Source organism: Cryptotermes secundus, unplaced genomic scaffold (genome assembly GCF_002891405.2).
Source record: "Cryptotermes secundus unplaced genomic scaffold, Csec_1.0 scaffold2482, whole genome shotgun sequence".
NCBI lineage: Eukaryota > Metazoa > Arthropoda > Insecta > Blattodea > Kalotermitidae > Cryptotermes > Cryptotermes secundus.
In genome coordinates, this window is record NW_019729249.1 from 457,321 (window position 1) to 480,104 (window position 22,784).

At 38.1% G+C, this 22,784-nt stretch overlaps 2 protein-coding genes and 1 long non-coding RNA gene across 5 annotated transcripts in view; 2 read left to right on the top strand and 1 right to left on the bottom strand.

Moving 5' to 3' along the window:
* Positions 1-3,834, top strand: part of LOC111865634 (DNA topoisomerase 2) — a 73,117-nt gene extending 69,283 nt beyond the window's left edge. For all 3 annotated transcript variants that reach the window (XM_023853814.2, XM_023853816.2, XM_023853815.2), the window contains one exon: positions 1,889-3,834. In XM_023853814.2, the coding sequence (XP_023709582.1) occupies positions 1,889-2,038 (150 nt within the window). In that variant the 3' untranslated portion in view covers positions 2,039-3,834. The remainder of the gene's footprint in view (positions 1-1,888) is intronic.
* Positions 3,835-6,764: 2,930 nt separating this feature from the next.
* Positions 6,765-14,001, bottom strand: LOC111865635. The gene is made up of 2 exons (XR_002843005.2): positions 13,834-14,001; positions 6,765-7,435 (listed from the first exon to the last, which is right to left on the bottom strand). It is a non-coding gene; the product is annotated as an uncharacterized LOC111865635 (long non-coding RNA).
* Positions 14,002-14,175: 174 nt separating this feature from the next.
* The window catches only part of LOC111865628 (CAP-Gly domain-containing linker protein 1), a 55,875-nt gene continuing 47,266 nt past the window's right edge, over positions 14,176-22,784 (top strand). The window contains exon 1 of the mRNA XM_023853803.2: positions 14,176-14,313. Coding sequence (XP_023709571.1) covers positions 14,176-14,313 — 138 coding nt within the window. The remainder of the gene's footprint in view (positions 14,314-22,784) is intronic.

Here is a 22,784-nt window from a genome sequence, read left to right on the forward strand (position 1 = left end):
ACCTAACTTTACTTCAATGTTGTGGGGTCAATTTTACATAATCTACATTATAATGTAGCAAATTTATAGTTTTTATGGTTTATATCAATGTATCCAGCACAGATAGTAGACAGAAATGGTTGCAAATGTGGCCTGTATGTTATTTAAAATAGTTGCAATTCAAAAACAGCTGCAAGTATTGCATCACCTGATGATGACCAGCTGGATGGTCGAAACATGTAGCGATTTTTAATAAACAGTTGAATGGGTATACATTCTTAGAGTTGTGTAGGTGGAACACAGCAGTTAGATTAGTTCTAAACTGAAGTCGAAGAGACAGCTGACATGACAGAATTTCCCACAGTTTATCAGTGTTTCAGAGGAATATACTGCCTCCATTTTCAGGGTTGAAGGGTAAGCTGAGTGAGCAAGCAAACTTTTACCAGAGTACATGGTGTCATATTTCTTCAGTAAAATTAGTTGAACTAAAAAAAAATTTGGATTTGTAGGTTATAATGATTGGTATTAAATGTAAGCAAATTACTGTTATATTTCAGCATCCTGTTGCATTGGAGTATCACTCATGCAGTTTCAGGTCTGTCTGTAATGCAACACACTTTTTATTTGAAATTATGCCAAACTTACATTCATCTCACTAAAATGTCAGTTAAAATGTTCTTAAAAGGAGCACCAGATCAATACAAGGTACACATGACCAGGGGAGCAGCACACTCAAAGGGTCACAGAGAAGCTGCAATACAAAGATAGAAAAAGATCAGACATTCTCTTATACTAAAATTGAGAACATTGGCCACATACATCAGTGAGTACTGTTGACATAAGCAACTACAGTGCAGTAGATTCCATCAAAATGTGTTGCCTGAAGATGGCCCTGTGAGGCTGAAACGTATATATACGAGTATTGTAACATGGATGGCGAGTGTGTTGCTAGGTAGCAGACCAATAGGCACCCTGCAATGCATGTTCATGACAGTGGAACATTAAGGTTATGCAACCTGCTTCTAGGTAACAGCTCGGCAAACAGATTTCTGTGCAGGCGCAGTGACATCACACTGTAACAGTGTGACTTGTTTTCTGTGTTGTCCGTGCTGTGCCTATATAACGAATATCTGTTTAAGGTTAAGTTAGTGATGAGTCCAGGAGGGCTCAACAGTTGAGAATACAAGAATGAGAGGAGTGTGAATTGTGAAGATGGCGTACAGATTAGGATGGAGGAGTACAGAGTGACTGAAGACAAGAAGACTTCATAGTGATTTGAAGTGACACATGACAATATTTATATTCTAAGAACATTTTAACTCACAATTTAGTGAGTTGAATATAAGTTTGGTGTCGTCTAAAATAAAAAGTGCGTGACAGAAGAGAATCTGCACAAGTTAGGTGAATTACTCCTTTTTCTGTCAAAAGCAGAATTTGTGAAACCAGAGGAATAATATAACATTTTGAACTATGTGCCCACTGTTGGTAACACCACCATTACATAAGTCAGGAATGCCTGTATTATGAAGAAAAATGTCTTGCCTGATGAATTCTCATCTTCTGAGATATAATGCTCCGTGGTTCATTGAAAGTCATCCGACATTTCAGAGGAACATGTCACATCTATCTTCAGGGTCTAAGAGTACGCTAAGCAAGAAAGCAGCACGAAGCAGGTGGCAAGCAGTGCTTTTCTTAATCTTCAGTCTTGAAGATGGAAGTGACATGTTCCTTCACAATATTGGTTGACTTTCAATGGACTACACTCCTTTATATTCCAGAAGATAGAACTCTTCATAACCACTGCTGTGGGAACCTCAAACCTTACATCTTCTGTGGTGTCTGTCATTGTGTATAAATTGTTTCTTCTAACACCTTCTGTGACTTCATGACAATTTTCTTTCTGTTGCAGAAATCAAAAAAGAAAGTATCATCTGATGAAGACGATGATGAAGATGATGGTTATGTTCCACCACCTAGATCTTCTGCCAGTGGCAGAGCTCGCAAACCAGTAAAGTACAATTTTGGTGATGAAGATGATGATGATGATGATGATGATTAGAAGATTCATATCTCAACAACATATTTGGAACACAAATTTTTTAACGACTTACTTCATTGCAAGTTAATGGATTAGCAGGAGCCAATGAACCAGTTTTAATGTTGTTTGTTGTGAGGTGTAACTTATGAATAAATCCAGAAAGGTATGTATGTGTGTGTTTTGTGATATCTTAACACGCTGCGATAATGACCAATGCTCCTGCTCGTAAGTTCTTAATTACATGAAAGCAGTGTGTGTAAACTGGCGAAAATGTTTTTATCTCTGTAAGGAGGTAAGTGTTAACCATCACCTTTCATATTTATAGTTTTTAAACTTCAGTTTGGTGACAGGAAAAGCTTTCATTTATTTTTATTTAAGTATTTATATCTGTTCGCTTTTCTTAATTGAAGAAACAAGAAATTAGAGTAATAGTAATGTAAATACTGTAATACTGTACTGCTAAGTTGTGGCTGTTGTGTGTTTTTAATGCTGTGCTTCATTCAAAATGTGTGGAGTGCACATAAACAGGTGAAAAGCAGGTACCAGGATGAATTTAGTGTGGAGTTCACATTGCGCTGACTATTCTGCGCTTTTCATTGTGTCTTAACCAGCTGCTGTTACAGTGAAGAGAGACATTGTTGGTACTGTGCAAGAAGTACTTCCTTGGCCTGTAAGCCAAAGAGAAGCAAACACCATACTGCCTATCACCAGTGTTTGTTTACATGTGCTCCATAGACATTTCGAATAGAGTATAGTAATATCTAGTATTAGCATTCCGTATATCATTTTTATAGTCACTATGTGGGCTATTTCTATTTTTAATGTTAAAATTGTATTTTAGTTTAGAAACACTACTCTTATACTACAGAATATTCCAGGTAGTGATGAGCTGATGTGAGTATACTGAATACAGTTAACCATTTTGGACTTACCATGTACACTGGTGTACAAGACATGCATAAGACAACCCAGGATGTTCAACTAAAAATTTAAGTTTTGGATATATTTGCCAGTAAAGTGGCCACAAAATACATGTTTTAACTAAATTTAATAAAATCCTGACTGTTGTAACTGGTTTGATGAACCTCAACTTTCCTGTGATGAGCAACTTTGCTTTTACCTTTGCACTGAAAGTTGCGTGGATTGTTGCTTGACTCTGTTACATCAGCCATTGCAAGTGGCATATAGTGTTGAGTTCATCCTGACAACTTTGCAGTTACAGTAATTGTGGTTGTGTTATCCAAGCACACTCAATTTTATTTTATTATGATCTCTGTGTTAATTATGTGAACAAAACTTTTGTCTGACTTAATGGAAATTGTTAAGCACAAAGTAGCTTTTAAGAATTTGAAGTTCACATTTTATGCTTCACATGTGGGACAGTCCCTTGTTTCGGAGGGCTGTTCTTAAGCTCGGAAGGTCATCTTATAGACCAGTATGTTTTGTAGTAATAATATGTTATTAATTAGAAATAAATCAAGTGGTTATGCTGGGCTCTCATATCACACATTGCTAATTGAAACTGAATATATTTTCATGTGAATCTTCAAGCCTAAAGTAATAATTGTTCTCTGGAACATAATGACTTGTGAATTATTCTAGGTGTACATACCATAACTCAACCAGAAGGGAACTAGGCCTATAGTGAATGTATTCACACTTGAACATCTTCACTTTTGAGCCTTAGTATTACCCTGTGACTGAATTACATATTAAACAGTTTTGTACATGACATGGAAAACTAGTTTTATTCTGTGATTAGTACAAGCTCTTTAATCACATGTTTGTAAAAAAAAATACACATTTTTAAGGATTTATAACACTGTTTTAATGCAGGCATGTTTCAACTCGTTTTATGTCAAAATGTGATACACCCTTGGGCACTCGTTATTTTAACAATTCAGTCATCTTCAGTCATTTTGTTTCCTTAAATTTACAGGCAAGAACAGTAAAACATTTCCTGTCCAGTTACTCTCAAGTGTTGTCTCTTGAGCTGAAGCATGAAACTGGCCACTGACCTAGTGCCAAGTATAAAAACATGTGGAGTTTTATCTCCAAACCAGCTGTTGTTATTAAGGGATCATCACTTCATTTTCATATTTTAGATGTCCTGGCTAATCTGACTGTTTCCTTGATCAGTAGGCAAATTTCAGAATGCCTCAAATTAGGATAGAGTCACTTTGTTCTATGTTGTTATGCATCACTTTTCATGTACCTTAGCCATTTTAACATTCAGTGATGTATAGTTCAAGCTGTTGATAGCATTGTTAAATAAACCAATAATAATTATAACAATCCATCCTATATGCCTTTGTGGCATGTTGCTGAGGCATGAGGACTATTTTCCTTTATAAAATCTTCAGGAAGTACTTGGGCACACATTTATAATGAAATATAACTGGGTACTGGAGCTTGTCATTCTGCGATAGAAACATATTCTTCTGCTCTGAAGACTGAAGAGCATGTTTGTCTGAAACATCTACCAGACAACATGTCATCACGTTCCATAAAACAAGTCTTCATAGCGACTACTGTGACAACCTCAACTTTCACATTTAGAGTTTCATAGAACATTAGGACTTGATATTGATGTTTGTTTAATTCAGTGTAATTTTCTGTTAAATTTTCATATTTATCACATCATAATGATATGGAAGTGATGAGTGTTGGAGGTAACATCTGTACTGATTTACTCAAAAGAATCTTCATTGCTTATTCACTTGCTACTGAAAGTTCTTGTATAAAGACTAATATTTTTGACCAAAGAACTAGCAATGAAAACTGCAACCAATATATGAATAAAGAACATTAATCTCCACCTTAGTCCTTTGCTTCTCACTGATGTTTACTGGAGGTCCTGGAGTAATACTTATTATTTGCGAAAAAAATGTTTCCAGAACTGTGTAGACGCCATAGTGTTTTGTACAGAATTGACATTTTTTATAGCTCATGTACTGCTGTGTATAGAACTTGTATAAATGTTGTGAAGCATACCAGATTTGAGGGTCTCACAACAGTAAACATTAAGTTCTTCTGGGATGTGATTCTGCATAATCTGTATCACACTGCAATTGGTTATGAATGTTTCAGAGGAACGTGCTGTCTCCATCTTCAAGCTAGGTTTCTCAGAAATATTGGGAACCATCTACCAGAGTACCCAGACTCAGATTTCAGAAGACTGTAATCTTAACTGGTGGAGCATATTTTAAGTATTTTTATCTTCCGTTCATGAAGGGTTCATTGATTCTTGGGTTATTTAATGATGCTCTTTTCATTTAGTATTTAGTACTGAGTGAAGAGATACAGACAGCACAGTACGTAACTCATACTGATGAGAACAGGAATGTTATATTGTTTTATAACTTGAATTTTAACACAGTGAAAACCTGCCATCTGATTGCCCATCCCATCAGTTGTAAAGAAAAATTACTTTTTACTACAACAATTTTAGACCTTCTATCATATCTTGAATGATGAAGATTTGGGAGCATGGGGAATGCTTGGAGCTGCGTACATCTGCAGTATTCACACTGTCACTGCCAGTAGAACATTATTTCTCTTTGTTTCTTGGCATGTGGTTTGCAGTCAGTCTTTTTTTTTTCCCCTGCCTCTTTTGTGGAGTGAGATTGAGTCAGCTTGGCCTGTTGGCCACTAACTGGCCTATTGTACAATCCCAAAATGATATACGATGAGTGTGGAGCAGTTGGTGGAATGAGGATTGGCAGGGGAAACCGAAGTACTTTGAGAAAACCTGCCACTTTGTCCAGCACAAATCCCACATAACCTAACCTGGGTTGCCATGGTGGGAAACTAGTGACCAAGTGCCTAAGCTATGGCTCAGCCAGTCACTTACTACAAAGTTTCCACTGATACTAAAGTCACTGTCATTACAGTCATATACATTCATATCAGTCAATTTGTTAAGTCCTCATTTACTTCAACATTCACACTAGCAGTCATTTATAGTTTCCTCTTCATTTGACTTGAATTTAATTTTGATATTTCTGCTGTTATATTCCATATAGATAAAAAGTATTGGAACTGATGACCATATTTTTGAGCCAAATATGTGAGAGGATTCCAGGATCTTGCTGTTTTATTCTTTAGATCCATTTCCTTTATTTTTGAGGTATTTGATGACCACCCTTCTTGACCTGTTCCTTTTAGGGTAGCCTACATGACCATTATTCATTGTACTAATAGTTACCTGATATTTTTTCTGTTGATTGTTAAGATATGATTTATACTTGAGAGCCAGACCCTGGCAGATCATGACATTGATGTGGGGTGTGGGGCCTGACAAAGTTAAGAACAAATTTGTAGTCTGTTTCATATTAACAGCTACATCAGATAAAGAGTGGTATAGTGAAATGAATTAAGATAAAACATGGATTTGAGCATAAAAAGAGATCGCTGGTACATTGTTCAGACATCAAATTCATTACTTTTATGTGTAGCAGAGACTTTAATTACTGAGTTCAGAGTTTCCCTCAGCAGTGACTGTGAAGGTAGCTGTCCTCTGGGTTGTAACACTGTATAGTCTGGTAGGTTATGACAACAGAGTTTCACATTTCAGAAGACGATATTCTGGCTTCACTTCCTTTATATTGCGCCCCCCCCCCCGTTTTTACTTTAATATAACCCAGTGCTTTTATGTTTGTGGGTACTTCTCATGCACAGGTGTAGCTCCAAGGCCAGAACAGACAATTCACTGACAGGTGCCTGGCTTGACAAGTTTTCCTGTCTCTTGAACTGCTGGCCAGAAATGGGTATTTGCCCATTGATTTTCTGGCATTATTGCACATGTTTGGGAGCAAGGCAGAATAGAAGCACATGTTATTGCTACACAGTTATGTATACATTGAAACCTGCACACTTAAGTTTTCTTTTTAAATGAGTATCTTTAGACAATAATCTGCACAAAACGTTAAATGGAGATAATTTAACATTGGGCTTATTTACTTGGGATCATTGAAATTGGATGTTAAATGAGGAAAACCTTAAATATGGGTACCAGTGTAATTATATTTCATCAGCTCATTAACTTTTTTGTAACCTGAATCTAATGTAAGTTCACAAAACAGCATACTGAATGAAATCGAGCATCTTGAATTCAGACAGCAGAAGTAAGTTTGAAACTGCTTTTTGCTTTCAATCAGATTGCAGTCATGTGTAGTGTATAATGTTCAGTAGGCTACAGTCCTGTTCAGCAGGACATGTTACAATAGCAACGTTAGATTTAATTTGTCCTATTTTATTTCTTGTTCCATAATTGTTGATTTTTAACCAGCCATCTCACACCCAGGTTGTTTCCCCTTAGCTGTTGAATTAAGAATATAGTTCTTGTTCCTGAGCAGATATTGGGATACTGAACACTTGAGTTGCATATCGAGGGTCTCTGCATAATATGAAATGTCTCTGAAACATAGTAATTCAGCCATCAAACATAATTTGTTTTAATTTTGCATTGTGTTTTATTACTCTCTTTAATTTTGTAAAAAGTGAAGATTTCTTCTGAACTAGCCAGAACTGCAAGAAACAGCCTATTTGGTCATATACTTACCCCCACTTCTATGCATAATTTTACTTATTTATGTAAGATAAAGATAGGGCTTTTGTGTGATTTCCCACTTCACAGTATAAGAAAGGGGCATATAAAAGTGAAGTTTTGGTCATAACTGAATTATTAAAATATTTACTGTAATTATATTTGGAAAGTACTTCAGCACACAGTTCAAATTGCTGTATAGTTATTATTCATACTTTTGTCAGTGTTTCACTTTCACCGGCTACAAATGGTTCTATGGTATATGCAACCTTCACGGCAATGCTGCAAGCTATCGTGAGGGTACTGAAAGAAGTCTAGTGGATTATGGAGATAATGATATAAAGAGGTTTTCACTGTCTGTAATATTTCCCCCTAGTGTATTCCAGCCACCTCAAATCGTTTGTTGTTAGCCTCAGTTTTCTCTTATTATCAGTACTGGCATTTGTGGAACCAGAATGACTGTGACTGGAGCAGAATATAGGGAAGTGTGCCAGATGGGGTAGCATAACAGCTTGTGGAAGATGTAGAAAGGATCAATCCATGTGACTTCTCTCTGTGGCCTCATTATAATGTTTTCTGTTGTGTCGTAAGAAAGGAGCACTGAATTCATATTGGAGGTTTCAGCAACAGTAGTTGATGATGGTCAGCATGAGAATAGAAAAGTGTTCTGCTCTGAGATGCCTGGCAGTTTTTTCCACTGGAATTGGGATGTTGGGTGGGGGGACAAGCAGTGGAGGCCTTTTGTTTATAAAGGGTCTTCTCTCCTAACATAGTGCAGTCTTCTTTCTGAGTTCAAAATGTTTTGTTTTATTTAAAATGTTTTATTTAAAATAAAACAGACAAGTGAATAAAGAAATGATTTGAATGANGGGAGGGGGATATTAATATCACACATCAGTATTTAAAATAAAACAGACAAGTGAATAAAGAAATGATTTGAATGACTGCAGTGGCAATAAAAATGGTTTATGAGATGAAGAGTACAGTCTTCTGGTCCATAAGACCGTATAGTTCGGATAGAATCCAGTTTTTTTGAAGTAACATACCACCTTCATCTTCAGGGTCAGAGAGTTAGCAAAGCAAGTAACCAGCAGAACCAGGTGGCAAGTTAAGCTTAGCTTGCCACCTTCTGCAGGGTCCTTGCTTGACTTAATTCAGCAGCTTTGAAGCTGAAGGCGATCTCTTCTTCTGAAACATTCTGCTCTCTTTGGACTGCATGGTGTCAACCCAGAATATCGAGCCTTTTGTAGTCCCTGCTTTGAGAACATGAAATCCGGTTTGTTTTGGCATAGAATATGATTCCTTTATCAACTACAATGGTAGGTGGAAGCAGAAGGAACTCTGTAGCATAAACATCGGTAACCAGATTGTCAAAGAGAAGATGATACAGTATTCTGGTGGAAAATGGCCTTTTGTTTCCTCATTAATTAGGTTTGGCAGTAACCTAACTAAATAAGGCTAGATTGATAGATTCTTTTACCATACCTGTGGTCTAGATTTCTCTTTAATGTTATGTAAAAACTGCTCATTGCCTAGAATACATAAAGAAGTTTTTATAGCAATCTAACGGTGAAACCACATTTGGCCCATGGTATGGAAAATGCAGTCTTAATGTTGCATATAAATATCATTTAGTGCTTGTATGCCCCAATACAGAATTTGTGTTGACTGGCATCTTTTACTGCACCATTCTAGTGAGTTCAGTTTGCATTTAATTTTTATATGAAGAACGGAACATGTTCTGGTGTAGTCCACGTACGTAATTATCTGTCACCTGGTTAATGAGTGTGCCTAATCTGCTGTTGTGAATATATAAAATACTGGTCATGAAAGAAAAGCTATTCAGATACTGGAAAATGTGTGAAGTAAATTTAATACTTTTTAATGATTGTGTAACAGGTTGTTTAAAGCTATTATTCTGGATTTTGTCCATCATCTGAGAGTAAAACCATTGTGTTTTTAGAAACTTGTTCTGTTTTCATCTTTAGGTGAATGTGGTGTGAAAGAAGACATACTCTGTTGGGTCCCTTGGAAGAGTCCATGCTCTGAGAGCAGCACTTCAAAGGGGCCCAAAACAGTAGATTTTATTTCATAATCTGTTTACCTGAAGATGGAATTAGAGTGAATTTCCCAAATGTAGTAATTTCAATAAACTTGAACAATGGACAGCCTAGAAAAATACTTAGTTTTAAACAGTGCAACTTTATAATTTAATCTGAAAGTAGTTTATATGGAATGAACATGCTTCTGTGATGTGATGCCATGTAGCCTGACTGAAGCTTGTTGATATTTAGTATATCAACTAGGTTGGCGCTGGACAGTCCTATTCTGTGGGGCTTTTTCCTTGGGGCTAAAGCAGCAGGGGTGTGAAGCTGACCATTCACCTCAACCTAGTGGCTAGGTCGAGAATGGTGTAGCTATACCTGTGCTCCCCCTTATACCTTCATGATATGGTGCATAATTAATTAATCACAAGCACAGTATACCTTTAGCTTTCGGACAAATTTCAGTTAAACTCGCTCAGAAGTACATAGCATTACATCCTATAAGATGGCCTTCTTCATAGTCACCGCTGTGAGAACCTGAAATCTAAAACTGTCTTTGTAATGTTTTAAGGATTTTACATCTTCAGCATTTTGTATTCATTAAAATGTGGAGTGTAATACTGATGTGCAACTCATTGGACCACTGTGGAAGTAGGTGCACATGTGCAGCAGTTCAAGATACTAAACTGCCATCCAGTGTTGACCAGCTTGTGCTGTAAACACTGGTTATCATCAGTGGAGGCACATTTCAGGGAATGAAGTGAGCAAACTGGAACACTAAGGAAGGTGTTAATAGTTTACTACTCTTGTTTTCCATACACAGTATTTGTTCTGTAAATTTGTAATTGTGTGTTGTATCAAGATGGCTTTTTTTTTTTGCTGGCAAATTTATAAAAACACATAAGAATCAAACTGAAACAAGACTCATTTTATAGTAAATATTGTTTCAAGTTTTACTGTATTCCTGCATGAGCATCTATATAACACCCACATTTCATATTGTGTGAAGGTAAGAATTTCAAGTTTTGACAAAATAATCCCACAGAATTGCCCAGCTTTCTGTTGCAGTTGGTGCATTGATGCACAGATATACTGATTAATAAGAGACCAGGCCAATATGCATGGAGTGAAGGTATGTGCCAACCAGATGGGTGCAGGATAATATTGTGTTCCTCTTTTAGGTAGTTTATTGGTATAAAAGGCAGTTTGTAATCACAAACAGATGGTACAATTATTGACTTTTTGGACATTATCCATTGTCCTGTTTTTGTATTTAAAAAGTTTCAGGGACTGAACTCTTTTGTCTGCATCCCCAGGTGAGAGCCTACTCATTGGGGCCCAATTGAAAAATTTACCTCTGTCTCTCGAGATAGGACTTGGGTCTGTTGAATATAAGAATCATACCCTACAGTGCGCACACATTAAACATGATTGAATAATGCAGCAAGCCTAAATGACGCCATTGTTTGTTTGTTTGTTTTTTTTTTTGCTTATTTCAAAATATTTACATATGCACAAAAATGGGTGAACAATTACCGTCCTGTAATTGAACTGATAATAGAATATTTCTGTTTCAGCCATTTTAAGAGGTTGGCTGCCCTGTCACTGTGACCTAAATATCCAGTGTTCACCATCAAGGTATGTTCCTTTCCTGGTATGAAGAAGTGTTTATACATAATTAGACGGTGTTATGTGTGTATGTTTATATATATATAAATGTACAATTTGTGATTAATTATATGTCTGAAAGTATATGTTAAAATATTCATTGAGATATTGCAAATGGTAGGCTTTAATGTGTGTGTTATCCTGGACCGTGTAATGGCTAGTGCACCAAAATTTAGAAACAAGTGTTTCCTCTGTTCCACAAAGAAATCGAAGTGTTTTCCCTCTGAACCATGAAACTGAAGTATGTGTGAAGGAAGAATACACCATAACTTACATTTATTGATTTAAGGAAAGTAAGTACATATAAGAATAGTGGGTGTGTAGTGAGGCAATATGTCTTTGAGGTTGTTCTTGCACTATTATTAATAATGTGGTGTGAAGTATGTGCAGTGATTTGCACAAAATGTGTTTTAGTGTTTATATGGATAGAGAGTGAATTAGATATTATGAGTGCACATTTTGTATGACAGAAAACAGGGTTTAGTTATGGTATATAATCTCTGAATATTACACATGTGTGTAGGTTATTAGTCAGAATGATATACTTTTTCATTAGTATAAGTACTTGTAAGAAGAGGGTGCAAAGTGTATTTGTAGTTGACATTGAAGAAGATATTTTTTGAATGTATACCTTAGTTCTGTGTGACAGAGAGTTGTGTGTATAATGTATGTTGTTTTTGTTACAATAATGTCTAGTGTAAAGTGAAGTTTAAATTGTGTAGTGTGACATTACATTTTTGTGTGTAATACATATATATAGAGTGTTGTGTAATGTGGTTTTGTATTGTTTTCAAGAATGTTAAGATTTCCATTCATCAACAATGGATTCAGAGGTTTCCCCTTTTATATACATATCTTGTTTGCATGAAGAATTCTTACTCATAACAAGTGAAACACATGGTGTCATTGGTGTAATTCTGGCAGACCTGTTAAATGACAGTGTAAAATGTGCACAGTGGTGTGTAGAGTATGTGTTATAGAATGAAGAATGATGCAAGTAATTTCTAATTTAGATGTGTATTTCGGTGTGATAGACAATGGATTGCATTCTTGCCATCTAATCTTCCAGGCTTTCATGTGCTAGCAGGTAGTGTAGAGCATCAGAGAATCATTTTCTTTCAATCTATTAAACTACTTACAGAGTCACATGGTTTGCAGGAAAGCATGAGTTATTACAGCTGACTTTCTTGTAACTGTATTTTATAGTTTAGTCTAGAACATATATAGTGATGTGTTGGTTTTTTGTTTTAGTGCATAGAAGAATGTTGAATGATATATTGTTAGGTTCAGATCGTAATCAGTGATTTCCCTATCTAATGTTTGAGCACTAGTATTGTGGGGTGGATACCTTTGATATAAAGTATATGTATGTCCTTGACATTTGTCTGAAAACATAAAAAAGTGAATAATGGGAAGATTCTAAAAGAGAATATTTTGGGAACAGTTTGAATTTAAAGAGTAAATCAAGATAATTGTAATATGATGCACTTGAGAGCGTTCTGAAATGTCAATATTTCGGAAAAAATGCATTTACGTCCAGTATAAATATCGTAGTATATTCCAGGATTCATAGATTATGTAGAGAGTTTAACATAAACATATACGGAAGAGTTTATCGTATACTGTGTTTATAGTGATGTGTTGGGTTTTTGTTTTAGTGCATAGAAGAATGTTGAATGATATATTGTTAGGTTCAGATCGTAATCAGTGATTTCCCTTTCTAATATTTGAGCTCTAGTATTGTGGGGTGGATACCTTTGATATAAAGTATATGTATGTCCTTGACATTTGTTTAAAAACATAAAATGAATAATGGGAAGATTCTAAAAGAATATTTCGGGAACAGTCCCCTGTGTTACAGGTGGATGCGCAGTAGTCCATTGCGCACACCTAAGTGTGACGTCATTTAGGAACCTGCTATTTAACAGAACATAATATAGTACTGTCGTAACATGGAATATAAGTCGAAATATGACCTTATGTATAAAATTGAGCGTGTTTACTGTGTTGCCACCCATGATATCAATCAATGCCCTTATATTCCGATGTTATTTTGCTACGTGATAGCTCAGATGGTGTTGAAATCGCCGCTCCCACCTCACGAGTTTGCGCATCCCCACGGCAATGGAAATGACCACTGATTATCACCTATTATGTCATTATGCTGCCCTCCTGTGGCATAACGTTATGACGAAATATCTTTATTATCAGTGAAGTCGTTCCCTTCTTTCTCGTGTATGGTTACGCGACCAATTCAGTGACTGCTGGGCATTTGTTTCACCCGAATTTCCCTTCCTGGATAGGAAGTAGAATAATATTATAGACGAAAATGTGTAAAGAATAGGGTGAAAAATTACCGTCCTGTAATAGATCTGATAATGGAATATTTCTGTTTCAGTCATGTTAAGAGGTTGGCTGCCCTGTCACTGTGACCTAAATGATAAGTTATTTGCCAGAAATTTGATCTCTGTAGTTTCAGTTAATGACTTACTGCTTTAATCACACACTCAATACACGTCATTGTATTGTTAGGCTTCTGCCTTTTACTTACTTACATTATAGTTACAATATAACACGTGCAGTAGCAAACTTTGCTAGAGCAAACTGGACTCCAGTAGAACGAATCACTACATAGTGGGCGGAAGAACAAATGTCAGTGTCTTTTAAACATACAGAAAAACATGGAGGCTGCATATACAGCCAACCTAAACTATCATAAGATGAACACTGTGCTACCAACTGAACAAATTAACACTTCCCATAACAGTAAATATCCTGTGTTCACCATCAATGTACGTTTCTTTCCTGGTTTCAATTGGTATTTATAATTAATAAGACAATGTTTTGTGTGTATGTTTGTATAACTTTGAATGGCTATGTGTTGGTATCCCCGAAGTATGTTTCGCTATACCGAATTTGCAGTGCTACTTGTACATGTGTTAAATGTGTCGCACCCTGCGGCTGTAGAAGGATCCAGCAAGTACATTAGGGAATTAGTGAAAGACGTATTTGTAATTTTGCGAAAGTTAGCGTTTGTAAGTATGATAATATGCTTATGAATTTTAAGACTACTCATAAATATAAGATTACCAATCACCTGTGTAGGCAAGCCTAGTGGATTTCAGGTACCCTCTTTTAAGTTCTATAATTATGAATTATTGGAAGACTTCTATGTTATGTTTGAAGTAGAAGTCAGGATCTTTAGACATTTCATCAGCCCAGGATATTTGCAAGTTAAATTTGATATTTAGAGAACTCACCCTCTTCCCCAATAATGGGGAAAGAGGAGATAGTGTATCTGGGTATCACCAGATAGAAATTCAAGAAGAGGATAGTGAGAAAGCAGCCTTTTAATGTCATATGGGTCATTATCAATTTACGAAATTAACTTTCGGTGTAAACAATGGGCCAGCTACATACCAGAGGTGTATGGATCTTATTTTAACAGGATTAAAAGGAATAGATTGTTTAGCCTACTTAGATGATTTGATTTGCTATTCGGCTACTACGGAAGAGCATGCAGCAAATCTAGAAAGAATATTTCAAAGATTAGAGCAAGCGAATTTTAAGATACAGCCCAATAAATGTGTATTTGCGACAGATACCGTAGAGAATTTGGGGCATATAGTGACCAAGGAAGGAGTCAAACCAGACCCCCGAAAGATACAGGCTGTCAAAGATTATCCAACCCCCGTACAGTTAGGGAGGTAGGACTAACTGGGTATTACAGGCGTCATGTTCTTAATTTCGCAGAAATTGCTATGCCCCTGATGAAACTGACTCGGGAAGACAGTCCCATCGAGTGGGGACCTGAGTAGCAGGGGGCTTTTGGTAAGTTAAAGGATATTTCAAATCAGGAACCTCTGTTCATTTATCCAAAAATTTCGCAACCGTTTATTATAGCTTGCCATGCGTCAACCACCTGTGCGTCTCGCAGGTTAGAGACGGAGAAGAACGGCCAGTGGCGTATTGCAGCAGACAGTTGAACTCCGCGGAATCCAAGTATAGCATAACTGAGTTAGAATTGCTAGCATTGATGTTATTTGCATGGGCGACAGTTCAAAGTATATACAGATCACAGAGCTTTGAAATGGCTGTTGAATTTACAGGATCAGAGTTCTAGACTAACCCACTGGGCAATGAAATTATCTGAGTATGATTTTACAGTGGAGCACCGATCAGATTCGAAGATGATACACGCTGATGTCCTATCACGTTGTATACAAGTAGTAATAGGAGACTATTCGTTAACGAGGGAGAAAAAAATGAGGCACAACGGAGATATTTATCATGTGAGAAATTTCGGTTAGATGAGGACGATATTGTATTATGAAGGGAAGGAAGTGTGTCCACTCATTGTAATTCCAGAAGCGCTAGTCCAAACCGTGCTAAAATGTTATCATGAATTACCGTTCACCGCACATCAAGGCATTACGAGGACCATTGACCTTATTAAGAGGAAATATTAGTGGGAGTCTTTAAGCAGAGATGTCGCAGATTATATAAATGTGTGTGTATGACCTTGTCCCTTCGAGGTAACATATGTTACGTGAAAGGGACAAGGTTATTCAGTAATAAGTATTGATTGAATATTAATAAACGTTTATTTCATATATACGTATGTGGAAGGCTGTATGTTGAGAAGCGTGAACTCAGCGCAATGCAATAATGCACGCGTTGCCAGCGACGTTACCCCGGAAACGTTACAGTGACAGCTCAGGTACCATTGCTTAGTAACGGGGAGTAAACAGTCGTCGCTATGTAAGGTCTACAACAACAGTGGATCGGGTGCTATCCAATCGCAAATTAGAAACCATTCGCTGCCTGCAACGGCTGAGTAAACAGCCGATGCTAGGCAAAACCTGCAACAATACGAACAGTGGCATGTTTTCTGTAGGATCGACTCTAGGATATATAAGAAGAATGCGGCGGAAAAAACTAACCTGGTGACGTTGATGGGGGCGTGTTCTGATGTATTATGAGGTCGAACATGTTACGTTGGCTATTAATTTCTTCTGTGTGTTCTTCTTGTTCTATCAATTTATTTACATTCATGATGCCTCTTTCTTTGGCTTCTTCAATCATTTCCATGATTACTGTCATCGGTCCGTACTGATGGTGTTTATTTACTATGTGTTGGGCAAATGCTGATTCGTCCTTGTTTAGTCTTATGTTTCTTATGTGTTCTTTGTATCTTGTTATATTTCTACCAGTTTGGCCGATGTATACTTTTTGGCAATTTTGGCATGTTATTTCCTATATTCCACTTTGTTCGTAGGGGTTTATTTCTCGTTTTTCATTTATTAGTTTACCTATTGTATTGGCTGTTTTGAAGGCCATCTTTATGTTAGTGTTTTTTAATAGTTTTGTGATTTTTCGTAAGTAAATTCCTGTATAAATAGAAGTGACTCATTTTGTTCTTTTTCGTCTTTATTATCCGGGTTACCCATCTTTCGATTAAGTCTGTTATATAGATGTGTGATGTCTTCCTTTCTATAGCCATTATTTAGTGTTATATTAACAATAGCATTTAATTCTTTGTTTTTAGCATTTTCCTCAAGGGGTAGTGTAAGAAGTCTGTGTATCCAATTTTTATATGCTGGTAATTTTTGTTCTTTAGGGTGGCATGATTTATTATTTATTGTTATGTCTGTCGTTGTGGGTTTTCTATATATTTCCATTTCTATTTGTCCGTGTCTATTAAATATATTTAAGTCCAGGTAAGCTAAATTTTTTTAACACTTTAAAAGTTTTAATACCAGGAAGGCTGCTGTGATTGTGAAAAGTTGAATATTGTGTACATTGTGTATTCCAGGCATTATGTGTGTATGTAATTTAGCAATCAGAACACCTATTGTGATGGTGGTTTCCGAATAAGTATTTATGTTCCCTCTGAAGATGGTCCGTAAGTGTCTCTCTCTCTCTCAAGTCTCGATTCTGCGACAGTAAAATATGGTCGCGAGTCCCAAGTGACTCGGACCCGAGAAACACTGCGCTGGCAAGAACCAGCAGCATATACAAAAGACAGACCCGTCCTCTCGTCAGAGAAGGCGCCCTACAGAAACAAGACCGTAACTGTCAAATGATAATAATTAATATCTGGTCATGAGCCCCAAATGTCGTTCGACACCAAGACTTACTGACTGACTGACTGACTGTCAGTCGCAATGTAACTCTGACTCTGACTCTGATTCTGAAAAACTAACCTCCCCAAAACAACAAGGCAACAAACAACGCAGGAGGGCAGTTTCCAGGAAGTAAAGAGGCGGAAGCGCTGCGGCGGTGCAGACCCAAACGTCGCCGGCCCTAAATATCCCACCCAAGGGAGTCGTTATTCACATTCAAAGTGAATGTGCCGCAGGTTTCAATGCGATTCCATAAAAGGAGTACAATGACGGTTTTCGAAAACTTTTCAATCTATTCCAGCTATGTATTGATTCAGGAGACCATTTTGAATAAAAAGAGTGCAATTTTGAAAATAATTCACGTCTTGTATTTTAAATGAACACAGTCCTAACAGAACCTGGACATACTGTGTATGGTAAAGTCCGTATGGGTAAACATCTGTCTGATAATTTTCCTAACCAGAACGGTCTAAAGCAAGAAAATGCTTTAGCGCCCCTACCTCTCAACTTTCCTTCAGAATATGCCATTAGGAGGGTCCTGGAAAGCCAGGTGGGACTGAAATTAAACGGGACACATCAGCTGTTGGTCTATGCCGATGACGTGAATCTGCTGGGTGATAATCAGGGCCCGGATTTTGATGACAGAAAGAAATCCAGAAAAATTATCTAAAAATTAAAAATATATTCTTGGAATTAGTCATTGTACTGCTTCCTCCAGCTTGAATCGCAGAATGTCCTAATAATTAATTTAAGTTGTGCGAGCAGTGGAATATTATTTAGAAAGTTCTGATTACATTGATACTGGCTTCTTCTTCTTCTGTGGCTTTCCGAGATCTCTTCTATTAGTTATTTTCCAACCAGTAATACCGCCGCGACGCAATTTTCATAGCTGAGTAAACTCACGACTCAATGCAAGAATTATGAAATACACCATATACGTTTATAAAGATGTGCACTTAAATCTAGTAATTATTCATACTTTGCTATGATCTTTATTTTAAAAACTGAAAGTATGGCAGTGTAGTTGTTACAGCAAGAGGTTACAGGAATAACTTATTGTCTCGTTCCTTTTCAGTACATATTGAGTACTTCATGCGAGAGGGACACCGCGTCCAGCAGTTCATCTATTGCTGTGTATGTTTTCGTTGTAGCGGAAACGTGTTTACCGAGCCGTTGCCTAGCAAATGTAGACAAGATCTCGGCATACACGTTCCCGCGGCAACGAATAAGCTCACGCAGTAATAGAAGAATTTTTGGACACTATGTTTTCTATGACGTCTGTGCCGAGGCTAACCTAAAGTTTCTAGTGATGTTCTTTTCAGAACTTATTGTTAGCTCCCATGTGGTGGCGTGGTTGAATACATCCGCCGTAGCCCTGCGAGTCGGAGGAGGCGACAGAGAAGAACAGAATGCCTGGAGGTATAAGCGAGCCCCCCTTTTCCTGGGGGATGAAAATTCAGGGGCCTGACCCTCCAGGTTTTGGGAAGTTTCGAATCTGAGACAGTAAAATGTGGTCATGAGTTCCGCGGGACTGGGATCTGAGAATGACTGCGCTCGCGAGGACCAGCAGCAACTGTAAACGGCATACCCATCCTCTCGTCAGAGACGATGTTACATGAGGACTATAACCGCAAGTGTTTAGTTGGTTGGAAAATATAATTACTCTGTGGTGAGTCTCAAGTGATCTGTCGCCAAGCCGAACTTATTGGCGGTAAGCCGCCAGTCGTAAAGTAACTGCGACCCTGACTTCTTGTTAGCCTACTTTCGAAGTAGGCATATGCGATTTCCATGCTGTCTGTGTATCTGTGAATCCCCCCCCCCCCCGTAACTTTTGAAAGCCTGAAACAATCTTTATGAAACTTGATGTATTCGTATATAATGGCACCTAAGCCCATCTGAACGGCCCACTTCATAANGTATATCCGTCCAAACGTTGCCAGGCAGAGGATCGGCAAACACGTTCCCTCGGCAACGAATACAGTCAGCAATAGAAGAGTCGTCAGACGCGTCACTTTGTGTGCGGTCCGTGTCTTTCCTAGGGAGAGTCTATGTATGTAAGAGACGTTCCCGCGGCAACGAATGAATATTTGAGGCGTCATTTTATGTGCAATTCATGTATCAAAGGAAATTAGGCAACTAGTTCTTCCCAGAACCTCTTTTTTAAATATGGGGGGCCTGTATGTCTCCCCGCCCCCGCGGGGACCACATGTGCGCTGTAACGTTGTATTTGCAGTTTCGTATAGTGACAGTAGCCGACAAGGCCTAGCGGTTCCATCGCAACGCTCTAAAGAAGATGTTAAGGTTCGGTCGTTTCCATGCATACGACTCTGTCCAGGGATAAAGATTTCTTGACGAGTTCACTTGATGCAAAACATATGCTCGGGTTAGACTGAGAATTTTATCCTGCACTAACACCGCTGAAAATGCCTGACAAGGAAGAGAAACAAGGATGCAATTGTTTATCCATTTGCAGAGCTTGCTGGAAAAAGGTAATTTAAAACATATTAATCATCACACCGGTGGTTATAAGGACTTCTTTCGTGTGGGATGTAACGCCGTGTAGTTCGATGAAACNTGAGAGGGAGTCGACGTTGCGGAGGTTCATGTTCTCTCCATTTTCAGGGCTGAACAGTAAGCCAAGCAAGAAATCAGCAAGAAAAAGACAGCAAGCAGGTTGTTTTTATTAAATGTTAAAGCAAATATCTATTTAATAAAGCCAATGAATTCTAAGTGGAAATAAGTGACTCGAGTTTTTTCTTGCGAATGTTGATATTTAGACCTATAGCAGGACCCAATTTTGTGCAATTGGTGTGCTCTCTTTAACTTTCAAGACTGCATTAGTCGTTGCACGTTCCAAGAGATACGTAGGAGTGTGATAGTCTTTGGCTTTTCTTATTTCACCTACTTTTATCATATCAGATGTATTTTTTGTATATGTCTGACCTAAATTTCATAAATGTAGCCTGATTAGTTAATGTTTGTTGCCGATCTGAAGTGAAAATGACGGAAAATAACGGAGATTTCAGTGCAAAACAGTTCGATCGGTGATGAAATATCTTTTCCTAAAATGGAACTTGGCCAAAAATTTTTACGATGATATGTCGGTTACATTAGGTAATAAGTGCCCTTTTTATTCCAGTGTGAAGAAGTGGGTTGCTAGGTATAGAACAGGACATTTAAGCACTGAAGACGAACGTTCTGGAAGACCAACTCAAGTGACAATTCCAGTAAACGTGGATGCAATTCATTCCATGATCCTAGACAATCGAAGAATATCCGCTAAAAAGATCGCAGAGACTCTGGCGATATCCCGAGAAAGTGTAGGCTATATTATTCATGAGATTTTATACATGAGAAAGCTCTCAGCCAAATGGGTTCCCAAATGTCTCAATGCTGCTCAGAAGCGTGATCGAGTGCTTGCTTCACAAGCCATTTTGGACCCATTTCGGCGAGATCTTGTGGGATTTTTTAACCATCTCGTAACTGTGGATGAAACTTAGATCCATATTCTGGCCTGCCGCCTAAAAGCTGGACTATATGACGTTCATCGCTGCGCAACGGCTGCAATGGGAACGCATACTTCAGCGGCAACGAATACATGGAAAGGCAACTACCTAAGAAACTGCCTAGACAACGGACAGAATTGTTGAGTTCCCACAGCAACGGATACGCTCCGTCGAAGCGACGAAGCACACAGAGACGCGTTGCCCCAGAAATCCTAACAGTGGAGTTCCCGCTGTTACAAACGTGCAGCGGAACCCGTGAAATTACAGGGGGCGACGAGATAGAAGAAACCTCGTCGCCCCCTGTAATTTCACGGTTTCTGCTGCAACGATTGCTAGCACGTTTGTAACCCCGTCGTACCCTGCAATTCAATCTTCTCGTCATTGAGGATATTACGTAAGGACTATTACCGCAAGAGTTCAGTTGGGAAAAAGGAGTCTCTGGTCGTGGGCCTCAAGGGGTCTGACGCCAAGACGAGCTGATTGGCGGCAAACCGCCAATCGTAAAGTAACTCTGACCCTGACTGGAAAGTAGACGATTAGTTCTTTCCAGAACTTATTAAAACCAAAATCATCGGACGTGGTACGTCTGGAAAAATCGGACTGTTATGCAAATTCGCCCGCAGCAATGCGATAACTGAAAATGTCATGTCATTTGTAACCGCACAGACATATTTTCGCATTCGCAGATATTTCTGCTGACGTTTTGTAACAGTACGCTCAGTCAGTAGTTACACTTCCTAACAGAGAGAAATAGGTCAACGCAATGTTTCTGCGAGCAGATTGCAAATTTTGTTTTGCAAATACAAGTGCGGTTTTGTAGTTTTCGACAATTTCCTATTTTTTTTTTCCTATTTTCCTACTGTACAAGGATGCGTGTGTGTGTGTGTGTGTGTGTATATAACATGCAATAGAGAGTGTAAGTTCCTTCTTCAAAGCTGGGAGAAATATACTGGATACAAAATTTCACGTCTATAGCACACAAAGACAGTTTTGGTATGGAAGCATGCATCAACAGTACAAAGAGCGCGCGCGCGCACGCACACACAAATACGCATGGACACCAATGCACAAAATCTAGATTTATCATTATACCCCAAAGGGCAGTACATTTTTTATTAAACAAAATTCAAAAATGGGAAAACGGGCGATAGTAGCTGATGAAGCATTGTTATTCCATGCAGTAAAATTTTGAATAGTGACAGTTATATTTTACATTATGTTTTCTTTGCATCAAACAATCTGGCACTCTAATTGGACAGAAGAAATTCCAGAGAAGGCGGTGCATAAGATAGTGTATCTTTGTATATCCATTAAGATTGCTCATAAATGCACGAAAGGAGTGCCTCCAACAGTATCATATAGACACCAGGAGGTCACTGTGTACCAGAAGAAGTAATGGTATTTCCATGGGATTCTTTGCAAATACAGACATAGTTTATGCGTTCCTGGCCATGGCTGGTAAAGGTAAACGTAAGTTGTCGCTGTGCTTAACCAATTAAACACTACACCATGAAGGTGTATGGGGTAGTGGATGTATGGATCCACGTATTCTTGATGTTGTTACTAGTTGCAGATGAGTGGTTAGCTTCGTGCCCCCTGCCCCTTTTCTGCCAGAGAAAGACCCCAGTACCCACTGGATAGGAAGCTGGGTGGGCCCCAGAACTGGTCTGGATGACGTGTAGAGGAGAAATGTCTTCCCCTACCGGGACTCAGCAGTCCAGATTAAAAGGGATAGGATGGGATGGTATGGATCGGATTGATCTGGCTCAGGATAGGGACCAGTGGAAGGCTCCTGTGAATGCATCACTGCCATGTGCAGCTGAAAGGGAGACAGGCTGAGACACACAGAGCACACTGACTTTTGAAGCTCTTTTT